At 31.1% G+C, this 24,200-nt stretch overlaps 1 protein-coding gene across 1 annotated transcript in view; it reads left to right on the top strand.

Moving 5' to 3' along the window:
• The first annotated feature begins 17,639 nt into the window (after nucleotides 1–17,639).
• The window catches only part of LOC149545284 (beta-glucuronosyltransferase GlcAT14A-like), a 90,233-nt gene continuing 83,672 nt past the window's right edge, over nucleotides 17,640–24,200 (top strand). Inside the window, exons 1-3 of the mRNA XM_089790618.1 lie at nucleotides 17,640–18,478; nucleotides 20,061–20,136; nucleotides 20,263–20,378. Of these exons, the coding sequence (XP_089646744.1) occupies nucleotides 17,887–18,478; nucleotides 20,061–20,136; nucleotides 20,263–20,378 (784 nt within the window). The 5' untranslated portion in view covers nucleotides 17,640–17,886. The remainder of the gene's footprint in view (nucleotides 18,479–20,060; nucleotides 20,137–20,262; nucleotides 20,379–24,200) is intronic.

The following is a 24,200-nucleotide window of genomic DNA, read 5'->3' as shown; positions in this document are numbered from 1 at the left end:
ATTTGTACATTTTTCATTTTGTAAAGTGTTGTGTTGCTCAATTAAGTAAATCTTGCACCATAACACTAGGTCGTACCATCTCTTTTTGAAAAGCATTTATATACTGCAAACATCTTTTCAGAGACGCAACAATTGTTGCGGTGTTTTATAGTGATAGTGGGAGAGCATTTTGAATATTGTAGATGTTTTCAGGAACATTTATGATGGAATCTCTTAGACCAAGTTGATATTTCTTATATCTTAGTTCCCAAATTTGTGCAAATGCAATTCTTAATGACACCAAACATTCCTCTAGTTGACTCAATATTGTCATAGTGTCTAGTGGGTTATTTTTTCGTATGTTGTATGGAACAACATATTTTGGTACTGTATTTTTTCAAGTTACCAAGGCATATTTTACATATGTTGCCAAACAATAATAATGGGTTAGATTTCATTAAATTATAGTATGCAACTTTATGCCTCTCTTTAAGTTGTTTTATATCTTTCTTGAATTGTAGAAGTTGGCAAAATGAGCAAGGATGTTTGGGTGTGTCTTGTATTGCTAGGAAATATTTTTCTATTACTGAGAGAAATTTTTTTAAAAACTTTTCCTTACTATTCATTGTTATAGATGATTGTGTATGCACTTCTATGCTCTTTTCTTTGACAGTTTGGAAAGCTGGATTGCTATCATTGGTATTTATTTTCTGATGCAAGTTATTATGTTGACTCCTAATTGGTCTTTTTATTGCACACACGTTTAAATTACATTGACTTTCATCAATATTTCTTGCAACATTGAGAGTCAAATTCTTGATTGCAAATTCATGTTTCCTTTTTTTTTGGCTAAATTGTGTTTTGTTGTTCTCTCTAATGATTCTCTTAAGCTCATGCAACTTTATGTTTTTTGTTTTTTTTTTTTTTTTTTGGGTCAGAGTGGTTATCAAGGGCTCGAAATGGCTACACAAAGGATTCACATCATGAAATAGAATGTTGTATGGAACATAATCAAGCATGTGGTTGAAATCTAGGTATCATTTTCTAGAAGTTCTTGACCAAACATAAATATGGATATTAAGTCACTTTGACAACCAATGTATGCAAAATATAACTCCCTATAAACCATCTTCTACAAATTTGTTCCTCTGATTTGCATATAGGTGCATTCTTCACAAATAAGTAGTTGTTTTTTGTACATTGTGAACCTCTTTTAAACTTTCTGGATGCAATTCATCATAATAAGCATTTTGAGCTTCTTCATCACCATTTTCAAGGCAAGTAATGAAGAAATCTATTATTTAATTGTGGATTTGAATTGATGTATACTGGAATTTGAGTAAGTATTCAAATGTATCAAATAAACAGTGTCTAACATTGTATTTGAAGTCATTCACCCTATATAATCCATGTTCTTCAAGAGTTTTGTCAAAGTCACATGCCTGTAAACAAGATTTTCATTTTTTTTTTTGGGTTCACTTCTATTCCTTTTTGTGATGGGGATTGCCAATTTCTAGATATAGTTTACTAGAGTTTTTTTGTTAGTTTGATTAGTAAACTTGGTGGTTTGGTGTATTGCAATTGTTTCTTTTCTATTGTGTTGAATTGATTATGTAGATGTATGAGTTGGATATTTGAATTGCATCAATGTAGATAGAGTAGATGGAGAACTAAGGAATACCAATGAGTTCCAATTTTTTTGCACCCTACATTAATAAGAATTTAATATGGTATTAATTATTTATTTAGATTCAACCAATTTGTAGTACAATATAATACTTTTGTTACATTATTTTTTTCTCAAATCTAAATATGAATGTTCTAATTGAAGAAAAAGACTCTGTATTATAGGTAATTCTAAGAAGGCATGAGTTTGTATTGGAATTTAAAAGAGTACAATCACATGAACTATAAGCTTATATAAATTTCTATGGATTTTGAAATCAAATTCAACAAAATATGTTGCCCTAGATTTTCTTTTTTTCAAAAACTAAGTTATGAAATTAATATGCAAGAGTTGTAAAAATAATTATAAACAAATGTTCCTTATGTGTGATTGCATTGGACCTATGACTATTTCAAACATGTACAATTCACTATCCACTTTCATTTTCATTGCACGTAGACTATGACATTGTTGGAAGTTGTTTGAGGTGAATATACTAAAAATGTACATGCCTTGTGATCATTATTCCAAGTGCTTAACCGATGAGATCAATTACTATAATTGGCAATAGTAATCCTCTACAATGCTCTTTGTATAAATAATTTAATACTATAAAAATAACAAAAATCTTCGAGTAATTCAACTCAAACATATGATATAAATGTAAGAGAAAATGAGCAGCAATGTCTCATATAGAAAAGGCTTTTTACAGAGTCTATGTAAAGATTATGACATGTTTACAAATGCTTTATCTTTCACTAGCCACTTGTACACATCAATCTAGATGTTTTATTTTCAATGACATTGACTCTTTGCTCCACCTCCAAAAGTTATCTTTTCAAATAAACAACCTCATTAACAAGTACTTGGCATTCCTTACATTTTTTAGACTCTTTTTTACGTAAACTTTGATTTTTTTGCAATTTTTGGAAGGCAGAGGTGCACCATCAAATTTTGATTGTTCTATAAAATGCTTCTTTTGTCATTCACTATTAATTGCTAAAACACTTGTATTTGCCATTTCTGTCATTCTGGGAGAGGGACATGACTGTGAAAGACCTTCAAATTTTTCTCTTTTTCCTATCGGTAAGTGCAAAGATAACAAAATATTAGTATACACGATATTTTGTTAGTTGAAATAATAACAATATTTTAAAAAAAATTGTGACCAACATCATTTAAAATTTGATATTAGACATACCACTACAAAGTTGTAGTTGTTGGGAGCTGGATGAATGCTTCAATATGCCCATATTTGACATAATATGGTTTCTCTTTGACAAATCATAGTTGCCATAATAATCTTGTTTACTCTGAACAACTGCATATGTACCAACACTACTATTCCCTTTGCATTCGTCATTTTTGAAACTTTGAAGGTGTTGCTTTGGTAGGTATCTTTCTACAACATTGTCTAATAGACTAGGGTCTCCATGGGCATAATCTGGCATAGGAGTATTTCACTCAAATCCATTTTTATTCTCATGTTGTTTCTTATCAATGACAATATGGATTGTAGTAGATATGCGTTGGCTAATAAGGCTATCTAGTGCAGTGGAACATGAGTTTGGCTTATAATATTTATCACCGTCTTTTGAAACTAACTTAGGAACAATAGTCTATTTTAAGGGGAAATTTGGTAAGTTTGAATTTTGATAGTATACTTGTGCAAAACACAATGGACTAGTACTAAACTTTATCTAGTTCTCATTATCTGGGTTTCTTTCTTGGCAATTTTTTTTCAGTTTATGTGAGAAGTTGTTTGCCTAGAAACTATCACTCCTTGAGAAAGAAGTTTCTTTGCTTTCAGATATAAGAAATGCAACTTTCCTATATGTAAGAGCATCTTCTTTAGCAGTTGCAAAAGTCCCCAACCAACATCTACATTTTGTTCTAGGGTCTCTTATTTTTGTAGCAAAGTGGCCCCATGGACATCTTCACACACCTTTGTATTGTTTGTACATCAATTATTTATCCAATTTTTTTGGAGAATTTTTTTTTACATCATAGTTGCAATTGTGCTCATTGCACACTTTGCATGATGATCCTTGAAAATTATTACTCATTCTTCAAATCAATTCAAACATTTAAGAGAGTAGTGCAAATTACTATAAGCAACTACAAATTATAGAATGATGATTTAATCGATAAGGAAATTAAGATCAACAAAGGTATATAGGTATTTAATGTATTCTATGAGAATACGTAGTCTCAAAATATTTATTAGTTCCTTTGTAACCTATTTTACCTCATTTTTAATAGACTATGTTACTAACTCAATTGCATATAAAACTATATAGAAGATTATTACATTACAACCCAACAACAATATAAAATTAGATGTGTGAATCAATATACAATAAAGTGTTGAGAGACTGCAAATCTCCAAAAGAATTATTGATTCAAGTAAATCCATTTTTTCATCACAACATTAGACATCCACTTCCAATGATCACAATTGTATTTTGATGCCAACTTCAAATTGCAATATCACTTTTATGGTTGTTAAGCAATGTCATCCTTCATCCTACATATTTAAAAATTATATTAACAACTTTGAGTTTTGTATGTCTTCACTTCGAGTGAACCTTCAAAATATAGTATTCATGTAAATTGAGGTGCACTATTGTAAAATGATTGAAGACACAAGGCAAAGAGAAATGTAGGTACTAATGTTGTTTTTCAAAAAATATATGTTGGCTTCGACATCTCCATTAAAAGTGACATCATCAAACTTCATAATATCATGTCACATTATGTAGACACTTTTTAAAGGATTTAGAAACCAATGTGCATCACATGATTAATGTTGTCATGTGACTCAAAAGAATCTTCTTCACAACCTTCAATATCTACCTTCAAAAAGACTGTATCTGTACACATATCATATATAGAGATGATGTACAGACTAGTGAATGCATATGTGTTATCGAATTTTGGGTCTTTGTAGACTTCTATATACAAAGACATTTGTAAGCTAGATTTCACTCTGGACATCTTCTAACATAATTGTACAGAAAAGGTTATGAAAATGACCACAAGTCTTCTAATTGACATTTGCAATTTTTTATTTATAGAGAAAGAGCTAAGAATGGTATGACCATTCCTTTGCATGTTCATTTCCCGTATGCTTGAAAGAGTGTGATTTTTTGTAAATTTCTTTAGAGTTGGAAAACACATGTAAAAAAAGATTTCAAACTATGATAAAACATATTAACAATGTCATACTAAATTCATAAAGAAAAGCTTTGAAAAGATTTCACGACTGTGTCTCAGCACATCAAGCAATCATGCATCTTTAATTTTAACTATGATTGGAAGTCCAACATAGGAGGTGGAATGTTAGATAATTTATTCATATAATGTGTCTGAATTTAGATAGACTAGTTACTTCTAATAGTATTATATCATGGCATTGGAAGAATATAGAAATCTATATTAAATTATATAACTATTTTTGGACTTATTTGTATTTTCCCCACTATTTTCATAACTTTATTTCAAAATCAATTAATTCTTTATGACTCTCAACTGTAGACCAACATTACTATACCTCTATACTTTATACAAAGACATCATAGAAAACATATTGAGGATTAAAAGTAAATCTATTTTTTTTTCTTCTTTTTTTGAGACAAAAGGAAGTAAACGTACCAGATACTTGTAAATTGCCTTTGAAATGTTATTTGAAGCTCGTAATGCTAGATCAACCTTCCACAACCTGAGAGTTGAATACAAATTAATAAATCAAGCAAATAAAAAATTTGATATTTAAGAATAATGATTCCTTACTAATCTTATACATATTTGACTAGTCCTATTTATCATAAAAAAGATTAAAGAAAATATAAATATGCCAAATCTTCTATCCAAGTTTTAGTTACATAATCTTCTATACAATATTTGAAAAAAAAAGTGACTATTAATTTCTAATTTAAATTGCATAATTTAGATCCAAACAATCATGAAGTGTTTTGATACATAAATTTAGAATTAATAAGATTTATTTAATTGATTTATAGTGTATGCATTATTATAACTGTAATGAAAATTAACTCATTTCATGAAAATAGACACACTCATACTTGTTTTATGTGCGACTGATATGAAATATTTTTATTTATTGATTCCATATATTATTTACTATCTACATATATGTATTATATGGTCGTCCATATCAACTCCCCGTGGACAAATCCTCAAATGCTTATATATCAACCCTAGTAGACAACACTGTCGTGGAACATGTGGTTGGTACATAAGGTGGAAGTACAAAAGGAGACATATTTATTTGTAGAAATATCATTGCTTTGCAAACAACATATATTCTTGATGTAGTAAGGTCAAAAAAGTGGGAATGATGAGCAAGCAATACATGATCCACAATAGGTTTGTACCTACTACTTATTGTTATTTTCAAGGAATAATAGAAACAAGTCATTACATCACATGAGCTTAGAGATTCAAGAGAGACAAAACCACCTATGAGTGCATTACTCATCTCTATCACATATGAGATAATGTGGGCATCATAGTCTTCATTAGGTTTAAAGGAAGGCTTGAGATATGCATTTTCCAATGTCTTTAAAATTTGAAAGTTTTTTAAAAGGTCCATGTAGTTTGTCAATAATTTGGAGACAATATCTACACACACTATTGTCCCAAATCTATTTTCCATGAATTCTATACCAATTACAGTGCACAATGCACTTTCAACATTTTCACATTCTATAACAAATACATGTTGCAAAGTTGTAGATTTAATTGCACCAATTATTGGATAATCCCACTTGGGACCCAGACTTAGGAATATAAATTCTATTAGACATTCTCAAAAGCCTAGATCTACCACAAATTTAAATTTAAGAAAAAATTTATTTTCGTCATCCATAACATTGAATGATTATAGGAATTTTGAAAAATATTAAAATTACATTAGAACATTGCGTAGATATCTACTTCAAATTACATTATAAGTAATCATTCCTTACAGTTAGAAGATTTAGATGATATTTATAATAATTTATTATTTGATAGCAATATTCTTAAAATAAATATATGAATAATCAAATGCAAAATATTTTTCTTAAATAAGAATAATATTCCATGTAAACATTATAAGAACAACCTAAATGCTAATTTCATTTATAAAGTAATTTCAAATTAGAATTCAATGTATTAAAATTATAAATCTTGATTTTTTAAAATTACTTATTATTAGTGAGGTAAGAAATTAAATTAAAACTTATTATTATAAATTGTGTAATAATCAATTATTTTATTATTCTTTTTAAGAAAAACAATATTATTTATACAAATCTATTTGATAGTCAAGCTGAATGTAAAAATACAAATAGAATAACTCTAACTTCTACTAAAGAGATTAAAGTAAACAATTTTTTTCTTCATTAAATAATGTTATATATAAAAATTACATAAGTAGACATTACATAAAATTATAAAATTAGAATGACAAATAAGATTTAATTTATTGAAATATTATATCATTAATTTTTTTTAAAATTAACATAATTAAAATTTAAGGCTCGCGAGATTAAAAACATATGAATTTCTTATAACTTTCTATTTTTAAAACATATGACTATAACTGAGAAACATTCTATTACTTGTTACAATTTGTTGTACCAACAGTAAATGTATGTCTCAACAACTAAAATCAAAACCCTAAGGGTCCGTTTGGTTCATGGAATTTAAAAAATCAGGATTTCTACAAACCTTGCTTTAGTCGAATCAAGGTTTTGCAAATCTTCAATCGAATTTTTGGGATTTTACTTGAACTGTTTGTTTCACTCAGAAGATGCATGTGAAGACACATTTTTATGCGTAAGCTTGGAATTGAAGGCAAATTTCAAAAAGTAGTCCAATCTATTGTTTTTACACTCCTTAAAAAAAATAACCAAGTTTTGATTTTTAATTCCTACTTGCTAGTAGGAAGTTGGAAAACCTGGTTTTGAGGTAAAATAGGAAGTCCGGATTGCTAATTTCATTTGCCAATTTTGAAACAAACGCAAAAATTTTCAAATCGAGATCTTGAAAAAGTCAATTTTTGTCATCTTCTAGGAACCAAACGGACCCTAAGCGAGATGGAAGAGGTAAAGAGGCATCAAAGAATAGAAATTAGCCTTAAGTAAAAAATGAATCAAACTAAGACTTGACCTGACATCATGGGATAAAGGAATATTGAAATTCCTAATTTATATAGTAGCGAACCATCTGAGACCATTGTAGATATATATACACAAGTTATATTATCAAATATAGATGAATTAATTTATTGGACATTATAATATATGAACTAGGATCTTATGAAGAGATATATACACCTACAAGATATGTATTGGGTAATAATCTTATGTTTGATATATGGCATACACTTGACAACCATTCTCAATAGATGATCAAAGACATTGTTTGATTTAACCACTACTACAAATATGAGGAGAGTGATTTGTTCTAGTCTAAATATACTGGCTTAGTTGTCTACAAGATCCATGTGTTAAGTCTCACACAAGTACATAGGGAAAATAAAAATACACGCTCCAATGAATAAAATATTCTCTAGCTCATGTCATTGCTAAAAGATAATTTTTAGTTTATATTTTTATCCATGTATTTTTGAATTAAACAACATTTACCAAATGTGCATAAGATAACTATGAAGGCTTCAATTTTAAATATGTATTAAACTACACAAGAACCAACAATTCATTTGCTGGAAGTTTGGAGTACTGCCAATCACATGCACACCTGTTGATATTAGTCTATCTTGAGTAAATTAAATTATGATCAAATTTTAGCAAAAGTGATACATCTAACAGAAAATAATAACACATGTAAGTTTGGTTCCTCTCTTTTGTTGCTATTCAGCTTCATATCATTTCCAACCATGTAAGTTTGGTTCCTCTCTTCTGTTGCTATTCAACTTCATATCGTTATCAACCTTCAATGTGCCAAACTAATAAAACAAAGAGGAAGTAGTGGTATTCTTTTCAGAGATGTATGATAAAGGATACATGTTCTTAGATGCAAGGAATTGTAGAGCAAATCATCATGAATTTTGGAAAGTAAAAAATGAGAAAGGTGGTTGATAAGTGTAGTACGTTTAGATTTTTCATAAATATGTTGATAGTTTTCGGGGATACTTATATGAAAAGTCTGAAAAATAATTTCTAAAAATTGCAGATTCATAGTCAAGATTGGTAAATTGTGGGCAGAATTCATAATAGTTTACAAATTAAGCATATAGGGATAGTATTGTTTACCACATTTTGTAGCATAACAATAAGGAGAGCAAGGTTTTCTCACATTTGAGTAATGTATGGCCTACCTTAGCTGCATCACTTATAAGAATGCATTTCCATGCTTGCTTCGTTAGGGTTAGTACTTACTTTAATTCACTTCATATATGTGAAGAGTTTTGTAAAGTATCACAATCTAATATTTTTTTTTTATGATGGGCAGTGTTGTCATGGATCAATCCTCTTTAATTTCAAACTTGGAAATCGTGCAAAAAAAGCATCACCTATAAATTCCCCAACTGTACACGGATTTCAATTGATCGATGAAGTAAAAAAGAAACTAAAAGCTACATGTCCTCAGGTAGTATCATGTATAGACATAGTTGCCTTTGTAGCATGAGATTCTTCTTATGAGGTTAGTGTTGAAGCATAATTGGTCTCTACATTGAGTGCTTTGTACTATTCAATTGTAACTTCTTCTTCAGAGCTTACATGACTTGTTTTATATTGATAAATAAACACAGAAACATTACATAATTGTTCATAAATATACATATATAGTTCAATGTCCTATATTAACAACATGGATAAAAAATAGCCTATTTTAATTCAAGTATTTAGAGATAGGGCCATTTAAGGTCCACTTGGTTTGAACATACCATGAGACATTATAGAGTTATAATCTAAAAGAGGATAAAAATGAATTATGGAGGCAAAGTGATTATGGTGAACCAAGGAGTGCCCTTAAATAAAAACAAATAATCTAGGCATGCAAAAGGGGAATATCTCAATAGTTCCACCTCTACATATTTGAATTGCAAAATTGGATGTTTCCAATAGCTTTAGCAAGGGCGCATCCAACCCAAATATTTAGGTTTGAGGTGTATTACAACGGCTTACACATTCAAATACTCTTCATGGGCTTTGAATGTGACCACTAAATACTTCAAGTGTGGAAAATGGGTAATCGAGTTGCAATCCCATTGCTCTAGTCTAAACTGGAACTTAGGTGTCAAATAGACACTTTATAGAGCATCCTCAATAGACAAATTTAAAAAAATCTCTCATGTTGCAATGGGAAAATTCCAACACTAACAGCTTGGACTTGAGTCCCAAGAGAAGGTATCTCATATAATTCCAACACTAACAGCCTGGACTTGAGCCCCAAGAGAAGGTATCTCATATAAGTTATCATGCAACACACTCTTTGTGGGACTTGGGGATGGCAAACTGCAAGAATTTAGGACTATGAAGAAGGGAAATTTGTCAAGGAAAAATGAAAGCCCAAAAATTCAAACTCCATTGATAAAAGTTTACAATAAATTGTACATAAGAACAAACCACTTTTAGTTATAAACTCTCAAATCTAGTAAGAAATATTTATCCAATTGTTTTTTGGTAAATAGCTCTCTGTCCATTATAGCCGATGTTAATAAGTGGTACAAATAATGATCCACAAATCAACATCTTAAGTTGAAGTAAATTGTTCCATAATTTTCCAATCCTTAAATTGTACATTTCAACTAGTCACAAAGTATAGTTTGGATTCAACTTTGCGTTTAATTCTACAGATTCCTAGAAAATGTAACGCCCCACTCGGGAACCCAAGAGAAATAAACCTAACATGATACAATGTTTACTAAACTATTTTTTTAAAAAAAAAGTTTAAACAACATCAAGATAACATTAATGCAGAAGCAATAAGAACATACATATCAAATACACATAATCAATTACAGATACAATTTCAATTCCTCAAGATTTCCTTTACGTTGAGTCACATTTAATAATTTTAAATTAATTAGTTTAAGTTCCAAGTACAATGTCTCAAGATCATAAAGAAATAACAGATACATAATCGCATAAGCAAAGCATAAGTATAACTAATACAATGAAAGTACATCCAATAAATAACATCCACTGCACATGTCGCAGGGTATGTGAGAATAGATACAATACATCATGATACATGATAACGCATATACATCATCTGAAAAGAAGTCTCTAAGATAAGAAATAAGAATGATAAAGGTACATCTTCTGCAACAAACATCCAATAGCTAGCAATGTGAAGGGGAACCCAAATGGTAAGAAGGCACTACCTTCCGACCGCATGGTTACCTAGTCAGGCTTCCACTCCCACCGTGCAGGGAAGATAATGAACGATCCACATACGGTAAAACAAACATAAAACATTCCTAGGCAAGGTACCCCTAATAGCCAAAACTACCTCAAAGGTAACACATACTACTCAAGAAGATAAAATAATCCAGAAGTAAGAACACTCAATCCAATACCGACACTGCATAACCAAACATCATACACAAACCAAGTATAAACCAAATACCAAGATCATAAGATAAAGTCAACGAAAGATAATCATCTCAAGTCAAAAGCCACATGTCAAAAGTACAATATCCATGAATCACCAATCATCATCAATGAAAGTAAATAACCATAATAAACACATCCGACAATAAATACACCACCAACGATAAGTACACCACCAAAGGTACACAAATCTACAGAGGAGACTCAGGCTACATACTAGGGAGTGTCATCACATGGCTGCTTGAGTTACCCTGGACTGATCTCTTAATAGACCCCGGACCCTCAAGCGTTGAGTTACCCTGGACTGGTTACTCTGAACCCCGGACCCTCAACATCACACATATGGAAACTAGAGAGCCCTCTCAAGAAGACGAGGCACTCATCTCATTCCATCCTTAGTCTATACAAGCACTCAAGGCATGGGTAGATCAAAAATCTCTAACTTATCTTTTTAGTGTGTTTCCCCCCATAAATTTTAATTACTAGATTATCACTTATTACATAACTTGCATTAGGTTACCCTGGTACTGACCACTTTGGGTCCCAGACCCCTATGCAAGCCACTCCCAAGTCACGTACCTATACAACCTCTCCTAAGCACATAAATCCACAGTTGTGTCCCATACCACAACACCCATAAAGATCAAACTCAGTTCCTTAACAGGCAACCTGATAACAAGATGGTTCTCCCACCCAAGTAGACATAATTGTACCACCAAGCAAATCTCATAAACATAATTTCAATTTAAATCACAAGATATATCATGACATCCAGTCACATAAATGGTATAACATAAATCTCACAACCCCTGGTGTACTCCCTAGACTGGTCAAGATCTAAACAACCCCAAAATCCAAAAGCATAGATAGTACAAGCAACACCACAGTTTCATAGTTTGGTTTGATTTGATAATACACAACAAAGTCAAAAGTAAAGTTTTCGTTTTGGTTCAATGTACGTTTCAAGTGTATAAGACTTTCAATATCACCCTTATAATATACCCGTTCTTAGATCAAATTTTAACCTTATTGATTTTAAAACAGTTTTCTAAAATTAGCCCCATAGGTAATTATTTAAATGATTAAAAATAATGCTTGTTACTTTCCAAGAAAATAATTTATAATTTTATTAAAAATTAGTGTTATGATAACCCAATTAAACAACTTTCGTTATTAATTAATTCTAATTAAATTCTATTTAATTAAATTAATTAATATTAAAAAAAAATCAATTCATGATGATACATTACTATGATAATAATTTAATTGACTTAAATTAATCATTATCATAATTTTAATCAATTAATTAATACAAATAATTCATTTAAACATAATTTATATTAATATAATTTGTAACTCATTAATATTTTCTAAATTAAAACCTAATTAATATTTAATACACATTAAATATCATTTAATATTTATTTAACTAATATATATTAATACTAATTAATAAATATAAATCATTAAAAATAAACTATTATTAAAAATTAATAATGTTAAAACTTAAAAAAAAAAAACAAACTTTTGAAAATGCGATTTAAATCGCATGTGCCATCCCTTTTAAGGGCGGCCGTTGCAGCGATTCTGCTGCTGCCGTAGCAAGGTACGCTGCATCAGTAATCGACGCAGCAGGGTTGCTGCGTGGCAGCAATATTAAAGAGGGGAGGGTGTGGGGTTTTCCCCACCCGACCCATACATAATATATATATATATATATATATATATATAAATTTTAATATTATAGTATTTGTAAAAAGTTTTCCTCTTTTTTTTTTAATATTAATTTATTTTATATTAATTCTATAATTCATAAAAATAACCATCACAATTAATATTTAACAAATAAATCATTTTTATTTTACTTCAATTTTTTTTTTATAAACAATTGCCATCTTATTCTGATAGGACAAATATGGGCAATGATCGAATTTTTTTCTTTCTAAATTAGAATTTGCCTTTCTTTCAAACCCTACGTGTTTTAAATTAATTTTCTCTACGATTTTCTTCATAAATATGAATAATGAAAGACTAATATCAATCAATCAGATTTGGACAACAATCAAGACGACAAACAGAATTTCAACCACCCAAACAAACACGGAGCACACAGATATATTTTCCAAATTGAAAATGCATTCATGGAATTTCAAACCCTACCTCGTACTGATGCTAAACTTTGACAATAAGATGAAAATTCCTACACAAAATCCTTCAAGCCACGAGAAATTCCTTTCTTTCGCAAACCCTCTGAGTTGCTCTCCAAAACCTGTGTGATAAAAACTTGTGTCTGAAAAACTTGTGTGTGCAATAATGACCTGAAAACCCCTAATATAGAATCTAATTACCTTTTAGGGTTTCTGTCACCACCACTTCTAAATTAGAATAATTTTATTTAATTAATTCATTCATGCACAATTAATTTTCTTTTTAATTAAGATATTCTTTTATTATTCCTTTCATGCACGTTAAGTGAATTATTAAATTACTTTATTTAATCTTTCCACTTTACTTTACTTTAAATTAATTTATTAACTTTAATCTAATGCACACTATAATAAAATATCTTAATCAAGTTCACATATTTTATCTTTTAAATTAATCTCTTATATTTAAAACTCATTCATGCGAACTTAAATCTTTTCCATAAATTAATATCTTTTTCCTTTTTAATATATTTTTGAAAGTTTAATTTGATAAATATTTATTAACTTAAATAACAATAATATTTAGCATTTATTTAAAAATGAACTCTAAATATATTATTATTAAATTAAATAAATATTATCACGTTCTAAATTTAATCTTATAGCTTTTATCTTCGAATCCAATTCTTTATATTTAATTAATTTCTCAATTAATTAAATATAATTAAATAGTCATAATATCATAATAATTTTCCATTAAATTAAATTATTAATTTAATCTATTAATTAGACTTAATTAATAGAAATTCATCAAAGACTCACAAAACAACATACGCACAAAATACTCACCGGTTTAAAAAGGGTAGACAGTCTGTTACGAGTCCTCCTTGCAGGACAAGTATTATAGGCTTATGGCTAGGATTGGACCTGATCATTATCTTCACATTCTCACCATTTGAGTATTTGTAATAGAGCACGCTCATCCTGGCAATTCGAGGAAGTCGATGCTTGGTACCTGCATCCTGCATAAAAGACGAGCATGTACATGTATATAGTTATATCTAAACTAAACAGGCAATGGCAGGGAGTGGTGCATCGTGTAGATCCCGACTAGCAGGTGACTACAACTCCCTCCCTTAACCACATCAAACACTTCAGACAAAAAGATAAAATAAACACGCGCACCATACACATGCAAGTATGGGGTAAGTATTGTAAAAATCACAAGTCTAACATCAAATGCGTACATATAATAATGCATCTCTATCCATACAACATAATCATCACTAAAGACATCATGTCAACATTTTTATGAAAGAAACCACATTTACTAACTAGGATCATCAAAATATCATTAACAACACATGAATGAAATCAACTAAGCAATAATAACTGATACATTTGTAATCAAAGACATGAAAAAATATCATAATATTGTAAATCCAATATCTCTAAAACTAATCAATGCATAAAATCAGCCTAAAGAATTTGACAATGATAACAGAAATGCGAACTAGGGGCAGGTACTACAGAAAATTCTACATTGCACAGAAGAGGGTTTACGATTCACAAACATGTGTAGCTATGTTTGACTGACGTTTGCTTAGATTGTTACAAATTGAGAATGAATATGGATTCGAAGGTGTCAGAAGGGGAAAGGAAGAAGGTGTAGATGTTGAGAAGGGTGAGAATGTGATCAAAAAATAATCTACAAATAGAGAACATCTTATGGATGAATTAAAAAAAAACTACAACTACGGAAAGTTCACAGTTTACAGACACAAGGTCTCAGCAAAGTTATATAACTTGTAAGTTTACTAGCCCACAAGAAGTACACAACTCTGCACCTCAAAGACCCAACAAGTGTTTGATCCTTTGTAGCCAACACAAATTTTTTATGACTTAGATTACTACAACATAACCTATAAAAATAAGTAGTCCATGTAGGTCAAAATGAAAAAAAGGAAAAAAATTAAATATCATACTTGGGATCGCAGAAAAAGATAAACAAATTATAGAGCCAACACAAATTTTTTATGACTTAGATTACTACAACATAACCTATAAAAATAAGTAGTCCATGTAGGTCAAAATGAAAAAAGGAAGAATAAATAAATATCATACTCAGGATCGCAGAAAAAGATAAACAAATTATGGAGCCCAACTTGTTCACAACTACAAGGAATAAACAGTATAAAATGCAATCAAGCATGGAAAAGAAAGTACCTCAACTCAAACAATTCAGGTGATGCTACATATTTTCAATAAGATTCGCAGGCTCCTCTCTGCAGCTATTACCAAGAGAGCAAAAAAAAGTTGCAACAGTTATAGAACATTGTAAAAACAAATGTTCTTTTGAAGACATAAGCTTTCAAAAAGTTCACAACCTAAAAAGAAAGAAAGAAAAACAAATTATTGTTATTAAAAAACCTTACCATGCAACAATGCACATCACTCAAAATGACTTTCAATTTGAAAGCTCACAATCAATTCTATAGATCAACCGATGAGATATAGTCGACAATGTCAAGTGTCAGCAAGAAACATTCCCTAATGTATTTATTAGTAGATGACCAAATGTGCTAAATTTAGATTTTTCTTATCAAATTAATGTGACCTGCCACAAATGAAGTAAGGAAAATCAATTGTGATCCAAAAAAGATAAGATTTTTAAGATTTCATGAAGATTGGATCACACAATCGAAGGGGATGAAAAGACAAATCAAACTGACAAAGCACAAGAGTCAAAGTGCTCAACAAAATTTATGCAAATTATTGTATTTCCAACAATATGCACAACTTCACAAAAGGAACAATGGAATAGATCTAGAGTTTTTTTTATAACTAAAAATCCCTTCCAAATAGATTTTAAAACATGGTAGTCATACCACTTCAATGAATATCACTATTCTTCTTTACTCGAACAACCAAAGCATTCATTGGAAGACACACAGGTACATTAAGAACACATTTTTACCCAGAAAAGTGCTATCATATGTCTCATAGATATGATGTTCTATTAATGCGGACGGTAAAGCCAAAGATTGAGGATAAATTTTCTCTACATGAAAAGACAACTCATATTAGGAAAATCAAAGATGTCACTACTACTGCTACAGTTGTAATTGCATACTATTAAATATCATTTAAAATTGTGACAAGAACCAAATACATAAAAAATATAGAAACATTACAAAGACAAAATTTTTTTTTGCATGTGGAGGAGTGGAAATTCTACTGTTCATGCCATCATCCAATAAAAAATTCAGAATATTGTAAATAAAAATTATTAAAAAAAAAAAGAAATAACAAAACATTATACCAAAAATTAAATATTGCTTTGTCATTGACAATAATATTTGAAGTAATAAAATCACCACTATGCTATAGTATCCTGCCATTGGGCAGGGACTAATAATAATAATAAGCCAAAAGGAAAATTATTAAAAAAAAAAAAGAAATAACAAAACATTATACCAAAAATTAAATATTGCTTTGTCATTGACAATAATATTTGAAGTAATAAAATCACCACTATGCTATAGTATCCTGGCAGGGACTAATAATAATAATAAGCCAAAAGGGACTAATAATAATAATAAGCCTAGTTTTTGGTTTGGTAACATGAAAGAGCTACATCGCCTATTTATTTAGTCCGATAATCTTGATTAAATACCAATTTTTTTTGGTTTATTTTTTTAAGAAATGAAATCACCTTAAAGGAAAGGCCATATTTAAAAAAAAAAAAAACTTACACGATCAAATGGTTTTTTAAATTAGATTATCAAATGTTTTAGCTTTAATTATATGATCAAATGTTGCTGCCAGAGCGGTTGAAGATGTTAATTATTCGTTTGTTAAGCAAGAACATTCCATCTTTTCCATACCTAATAATCCATTTAACTAAAATATTCCGTTCTTTATTTAAATATAATTTAGGCGGATTTATTGCCGTCATTGTTCATTTGGATGTGAATCTGAGTCATCTGCATTCGGTGATCAACGGCAAGTAGCAACTTATTCTCACAGCTTGAAGAAGCAGATGCAGCAAATCGATGATGACACGAGTTTCCATTGAGTGTTTTGTATAATCTTTTTAACTTTTGACCTTTTGTGTGTGCGCTGCATCAGTTTTCCCACTTTTCGGAGTACCTTAGTTCTGATGGAGTCATCATGGCCAATACAATCTCAATCTCAGAAATAATGAAAAAGCATTCGATGAGAACCCATAAATGTGGCACTCAATTAATTTTTTGTAGCGCTCCCTCTTTCAATCGCCTCTCATTGTTTGGTTCCTTTGGTCTGGTTTCAGATGAGTACTTTTGTTCAATTTGCTTTTCTCCATATTTCCTAGCTTTTGGATTCGTATGATTTTTGCAGGGAATCAGGGTGTCTTAGGTTAACTGTATATAGTCTCTCAATGTAGTTGCTCGTTTCATTCTTGTGAACTGTTGGCTAGAGTTTGTTGGTCATCCGCAGTCACTTTAAATCTTGTCTGTTAGGTATGAAGAAAAGTTCCCATTTTCATAATGGTAGAGCAGCCAGTGAAAGAAAATGGCTGCTTCCAATGATTTCTAGCTTACTGATATTTGTGATCCTGATGTACTTTCTAATTGGTGAGTTTAACACATCTGCTCAGGGGATAAAATCCTCGTCTCTTCAACTAGTTTCACTCAAACGGACAGATGATTCAAGTGGGTATTTTGTCGAATCTGAATTAGGCCAAAAAAATCTTCCCACGAATCTCAAGCCTCCAAGAATAGCCTATCTGATATCTGGTACAAAGGGAGACAGTGGTAGAATGAGAAGAACATTGCAGGCTCTTTACCATCCGAGAAACCACTATGTTTTACATCTGGACCTGGAAGCACCTCCAAGGGAAAGGCTTGAAGTGGCAATGTTGGTGAAATCTGATCCCGTTTTTTCACAAGCAAAGAATGTTCATGTAGTCGGGAAGGCTAATTTAGTTACATATAAAGGTCCAACTATGATTTCTTGTACTCTACAAGCTGTGGCGATTTTGCTGAAGGAAAGTAAGGATTGGGACTGGTTCATCAACCTTAGTGCTTCTGACTATCCCCTTGTCACACAAGATGGTAAGCTCTTTGATTGGTTAATTTTACTGTTATTTTTGTACGTTGGGCCTTCTGTTCGTTGCATATCTTAGTGCCATGCATTTACAACGCCGTGTGACCAAAAATATGAAGTGGATTCAAACGGTTGGGAGTCTATCTTGGATGTCAAACCGTTGGAAGTCTATCCGTTGGTTATAAACAGATCCCAGTTCTAGTGGGTTCAAGCAACTCAAAAAGATGCCGCTATACAGGAAGATTACTAATGGAACGCCGCCAATATCTATAGCTTTTGCTCTGTGAAGCGACAAGAGCAGTAGGCTCATTTATATATGCATTTGCAGAAATTGTGCTTCAATTGCTATTTTGTTAACTCTATCTCACAATGCTTTTATCGTTCGGAAATTGGGTTGGGTCTCTTACCTCTTGTAAGATAGTTGCCTTCTTTGTCTAGCAATAAATTTTACAGTCTTAGACTGCCTCTGGTACATGTTGAAAAACTTGTACTAGCCAAGTCATGAACCTGGACCTCCCTTTGAATACTCTGACATTCCACTTTTGCACTCTCTTTACAGTTTGATTACTTGGTGTGGATTTATACCATTCATTTGAGTCTCTGTCTGGTATGGATAATATCATAATATTGATGTTCACATGTATAAGCTGAATTATCAGGTAGGAACTAGTTTTACTCACTTAGTTTGCATTTATCGTTCATTGGTCTGCTTGAACGTTGTAATATCTTATGCTATAGCTAGCAGGGTTTGTTTTTTCAGGTGACACCAGTTCCAGTTAGGGGTTTTCACATTTTCTTTGCGTGTAGACATTTTTCCCAAATTTGATAGCTTCTTTTTCAATTTTTAATTAATCTTATAAGTAATACAACCAATAAAAGGCAACTGCATCATTCACATGAGTTCTAGTGAAGAAATCACAACTTGAAGCTATAATTAGAAATAAATAACATTCAAATCTGTGAAGGACAATTGTAGGTTAATATGATTTGATTGGTTGGGTTCTTATTGTACTCTTCAAGAGTTGAATTATTTCTTTGGGATTTAGCTGATGGTTTTCATTTAGCAACAAGAATAAATTGTGTGTGTGTTCCTGGTATATGATTGCAGTATGAATCATGTTTTTGTTCTGTTTAAATTGCCCTGTTTTGAATTGTAGCTGCTTTGAGATTCAGTTTACTCTTCCCTTTTCCCCTTAAATCAATTTGTAAAAACTCAGGTATGACAGTTGTTTTCCTCAGTCCTTTGGCCAAGGTCTGCTGTTATGGATGGTGCACTCAAATTTCCCTGGCTAAAATTTGTTAAAGCAATTATGGTTTCCAAATGATGCCCTCAGTTTGAAGTCACGCATTCGCACTCACCAAATATTAAATAATAAACAATTATTCCTGACTTTCTCAAATAAATTCCAGTATCTATAACACAAACAGGGTGTGAGTACTTTGCAGGCTGATCACCATCTTTACATAGTGCCCACCTTTTTCTCTCATTGCTTTTATTGTTGCAGTTTCTAGGCTGAGAAACTTGATTAGGGATCCAGTTCACTGAAGTATCTTTTCTTGAGTAGAGACTGACTGTGGGTATACATGCAGATTTACTTCATGTTTTCACCTATTTGCCAAGGGGTCTCAATTTCATTGAACATACAAGTGATATTGGCTGGAAATTGTAAGTGTGCGAGGTATAAGTTTCTTGATGTTATATTTTATGTACAATCATAGACAAATATTCTGTGTGCTTTGTCAATTATTTGAATACAAGTTTCTTGTTATTTGATTCAAAATTTGGTGTCAGGTATCAGAGAGCTAAACCAATTATTATAGATCCAGGATTGTACCTTTCTAAAAAGTCTGACATATTTTGGGCTTCCCAGCATCGGGCAGTTCCAACATCCTTTAGATTATTTACAGGTAGCCATTTTCCTACCTATGCACTTAACAATGTTGGGATACTTTATCCAATATCAAACTTTCTTGGATAAGTTCAACTTTTCAGTATTACAGTGAGCTCATTTTTCTGTAGTTTTCAAATGAGTCCTTTGGTTACTCTTTCAAATGAACACATGAGTAGGATCTAAATGTGCTAGATAATGCTTAACCATGGTGTTTGGCTCAGCCTGAACTTCCAGGATTAAGCATTTCTTTTTACTTAACCCAACATTTTGTGCAAAATGGTAATTTTGCTTGAGTTTTTTTTTTGAACTTTTTATTTGTAAAATGGTCACAACTTCAACTTCGTGAATTCTAAATTTCGTGCTAGCATAGTCATGGGATTTTTTATTAAAATTTAGCATTAGAGAGCATTCTTTTGGTTCCATATGTAAGAAGTTTGCCTAAATCACTATTTAGTTACTATAAATTGTTAATGATGCAGCAGTTAGGTAGCACTCTGTGGTAGTGGGAAATGCCCTGACATTTATTAAGGTAAAGGTTCTTAGTTTCTGCAGGAAGGCTATCTTGTCGCAGAAAAAGAGTGATGTTTGCTTGTATGCCTCAGAGGTGAATAGCCGTAACTGATTGCGTTCAAAATTACCACAGAGGGAAGATGAAATCTAATCTCTAGAACTATTCGGATTATTTTTTAAAATTAATTTTTAAGAAAGGTTTCTGGATAAACTACACCTAATTATTTATTTCTTCAAAATTTGGATCACATCTTGTTATCTGTCTTCAGGAAATGTAAAGCCCAAGAAGAGAGAAAATAAAAATTTAGAAGGGTTCTTAAAACAAATCATAAATTTTTCTAGAAGAGGTAAAATCTAATGTACTGATTTTTTGGTTAATGAAAAAGTGCTGAAAATAAAAATTGAATGAAATAATTCAGCCTAGACTAGGATGCCCTTAATCTATTCCTTGCAAAAGGCAACTTTAAACTAAAGTTTAAAATCCAATGAAAAAATGAAGAATCTCATGAAGTAGATTTATTATTACATAAATTTTAAAATCCTAAAAATAAAGATATAAATCTGTTAATAAAGGAACACATCAAATTGATAAACCACTGCCCTACACTCAACAGTACGGTTATCTGAACACAAGAAATGCACTTTAGGATAAGGTGACAATCTGAGATTATAAGAAAAAAGTCACAAGTTGGTGAGCAACTCTTTAAAAGCTGAAAGCTCAGCCCATTGATATCACAATATGTTTGAATTGACAAAGTCAAAATTATTACTACAATAGTGGCAACCTTGTTTGGTACATCTACCATGTAACGCCCCGCCAAAGGATCCAAATGAATTAACCTAAAGTTTTACTAAGTTTGCCAAACATTTTTTATTTTTTTAAATAACAACATACACATCAATCATAAAGTAGCGGAAGCAAAACATACAATCACGCATAAGCAAACATAACAGATTACATTCCTTAAGTATCCCAAGATGTTGAGTCACATTTGAATTTAATTAATACTAAGTCAAATAAATAACACATCCACATGAAAGAATAATTACAAGTCCAAGTCCATTTAAATAATGTAGATTTGTTCCGAATGCCACTTGGCAATAAAATTCGGAATGCACAATCATCCACTGTACATGTCACAGGGTATGAAAGGCTGAAAGAATATACATTGTATAAAATAGGTTACATCATCCCTTTCGGATCCATGAAACAAAGTACAATACAACAAGTAAAGATCATCCACCATAAAGATTAACTATCCATCATAATAAACAAAGATAGAATGAAAGGAAAAGTAGACAAGAAATTCAAGCCACGACAACAACGGATGGATCTCAATGGTAAGAGTAAAAAGCACTACCACCTGACCGCGTGGTAACCCTAAAAGGCCCACTCCCACCGCGCTAAGGAGATAGTCTCAAGTCCCAAACAGGACATCAATCCAAAAACAAAAGTAATATCTAAGTCAAGGAAACCCTAAAAGTAATCTAACTCAAAGGTTCCAAGATAAATTGACATCTAGATCTAGAGGCAAACACAGACACGAAGGAAATCTACTATGTAAGCGGGCAAGTGTCATCGCACGAATCAATGCTAGAGTTACCCTGGTAGTCTAACTTGACCCCAGCCCCCTAGTGACTCTATGCGGCATTAGTATCCTTTCGTACTAACAAAGCATACTAACGATACATGGTCGCAACCAAGCGTTCTCTCTACTCCCATCCTAGTCTGTACTAGCACTCGAGGCATGGGTGAGAACATACAAAGACTCTTATTAGGTTCATTTTACTCTCATTTAGTGTAGTGTTTTCACTTATTAAACAACTTACAATGGGTTACCCTTGTAGCCACTTTGGGCCTTGGCCTCCATTGCAAGCCACTTCCCGACATTACATATAGATAACCTACCTTAAGCTCATAAAATCGCAAATCAAAGAATCACAGTATTTCACCTCAGTCCTATACAAGTGACTGGAAAGCATCAAAAGATAATTCACAATAACCCATTAGTTTTTTACAAGCAACTGGAAAACATTTCAAAAATACTGATCAAAGACTCAAAAAGGTTAAGTCAAATATGTCATAACATTCATGTCGTTATCCCACAAGGACACTGAAAGCAATAACAAACAATATAACCAAACTCATCAAAGAGCATAACAACACATTACCATGGTTGAGTTTAAAAGATCAAGATCAAACCAGCATAATACCACAATCACAGAACTCCCAAGTCTTTGGTAGACATCCTAAAACTGGTCAACACTCTAGTCAACCCAAACCCAAAGCATAGACAACATATAGATAACAATGTAGTTTGTAGTTTGGTTTGATTTTGAAAGCACATAGTTTTCAGTTAATAGTAAGGTAAAGTTTTTGTTTCAATGTATGTTTCATGTAGACAAGTTTCACAGTTTACCATTACAAATTAACCCATTTCTTATATTCGAATAAAATGCACCATTACCCTTATTCGATTTTAAGTCAATTATTCCAAGATAATTTAAAGGTAATAATTTATTAATTTATTAAAATAATAATCATTGATTATTAAATAGAATACTCGCAATCCCATAAAAATCAATTTATCAAATAATAATATCAATAAATATAATTGATATTTATCATTAATTTGGATTAACTTCAATAATAATCTAAATTATTAACTTAATAATTATTAATTAATTAATAATAAAAGAATTCTTTACCAACTAATGTTTATTAATTATTAATTAATTTAATAAATATTAATAAACAATTAATAAAAATTATTTAAAATTAGTAATAAATAACAATTAAAATTTAAATAAAATTAATTTAAAAAATAACTTTTTAAAACACATGCCCACCTTGTGATTAAGGCCAGTCGACTGTCCTAAAAAGGGTGGTTGCCGTGCGGCCTCCTTGCTACCGCAGGGGCTTGCGGCCGTAGTGGTATACCACTGTTGTTGCAGTACCCTGCGAGCAACAGTTATGCTGCCGACAAGGTTTAAGGGGAGGTGGGGTAAAACCCACCTTCCCTTCTATTATTAATTTTTTTTTTTGATAAATTTTATATTTAAAAAAAACGTTCTTTTTTTTTTAATAAATAAGAATAGTCCCCCTACCAAAAATCTAACGCTGTTATATATATATATATATATTTACAGATGTTCTAACAAACACTTTGATAGGAAGAATACGACAATCTAATTAAGTCTTCAATATAAAATTTCCATTCCGTTCAAAATGCTTCCCAGTTTAATTTTTTAATTTTAAATCTACTAAAAGAGGGTTCTAATGATATTTTAATCTCCACGTATACAGAAGAAACCCACATGCATACCA

The sequence above is a fragment of the Cupressus sempervirens genome, chromosome 7 (genome assembly GCF_028749045.1).
Source record: "Cupressus sempervirens isolate cs-2001-9-10 chromosome 7, ASM2874904v1, whole genome shotgun sequence".
NCBI classification, from domain to species: domain Eukaryota; kingdom Viridiplantae; phylum Streptophyta; class Pinopsida; order Cupressales; family Cupressaceae; genus Cupressus; species Cupressus sempervirens.
Note: the sequence above shows the minus strand (reverse complement) of the source record. Positions and strands in the feature narration are given on the sequence as shown.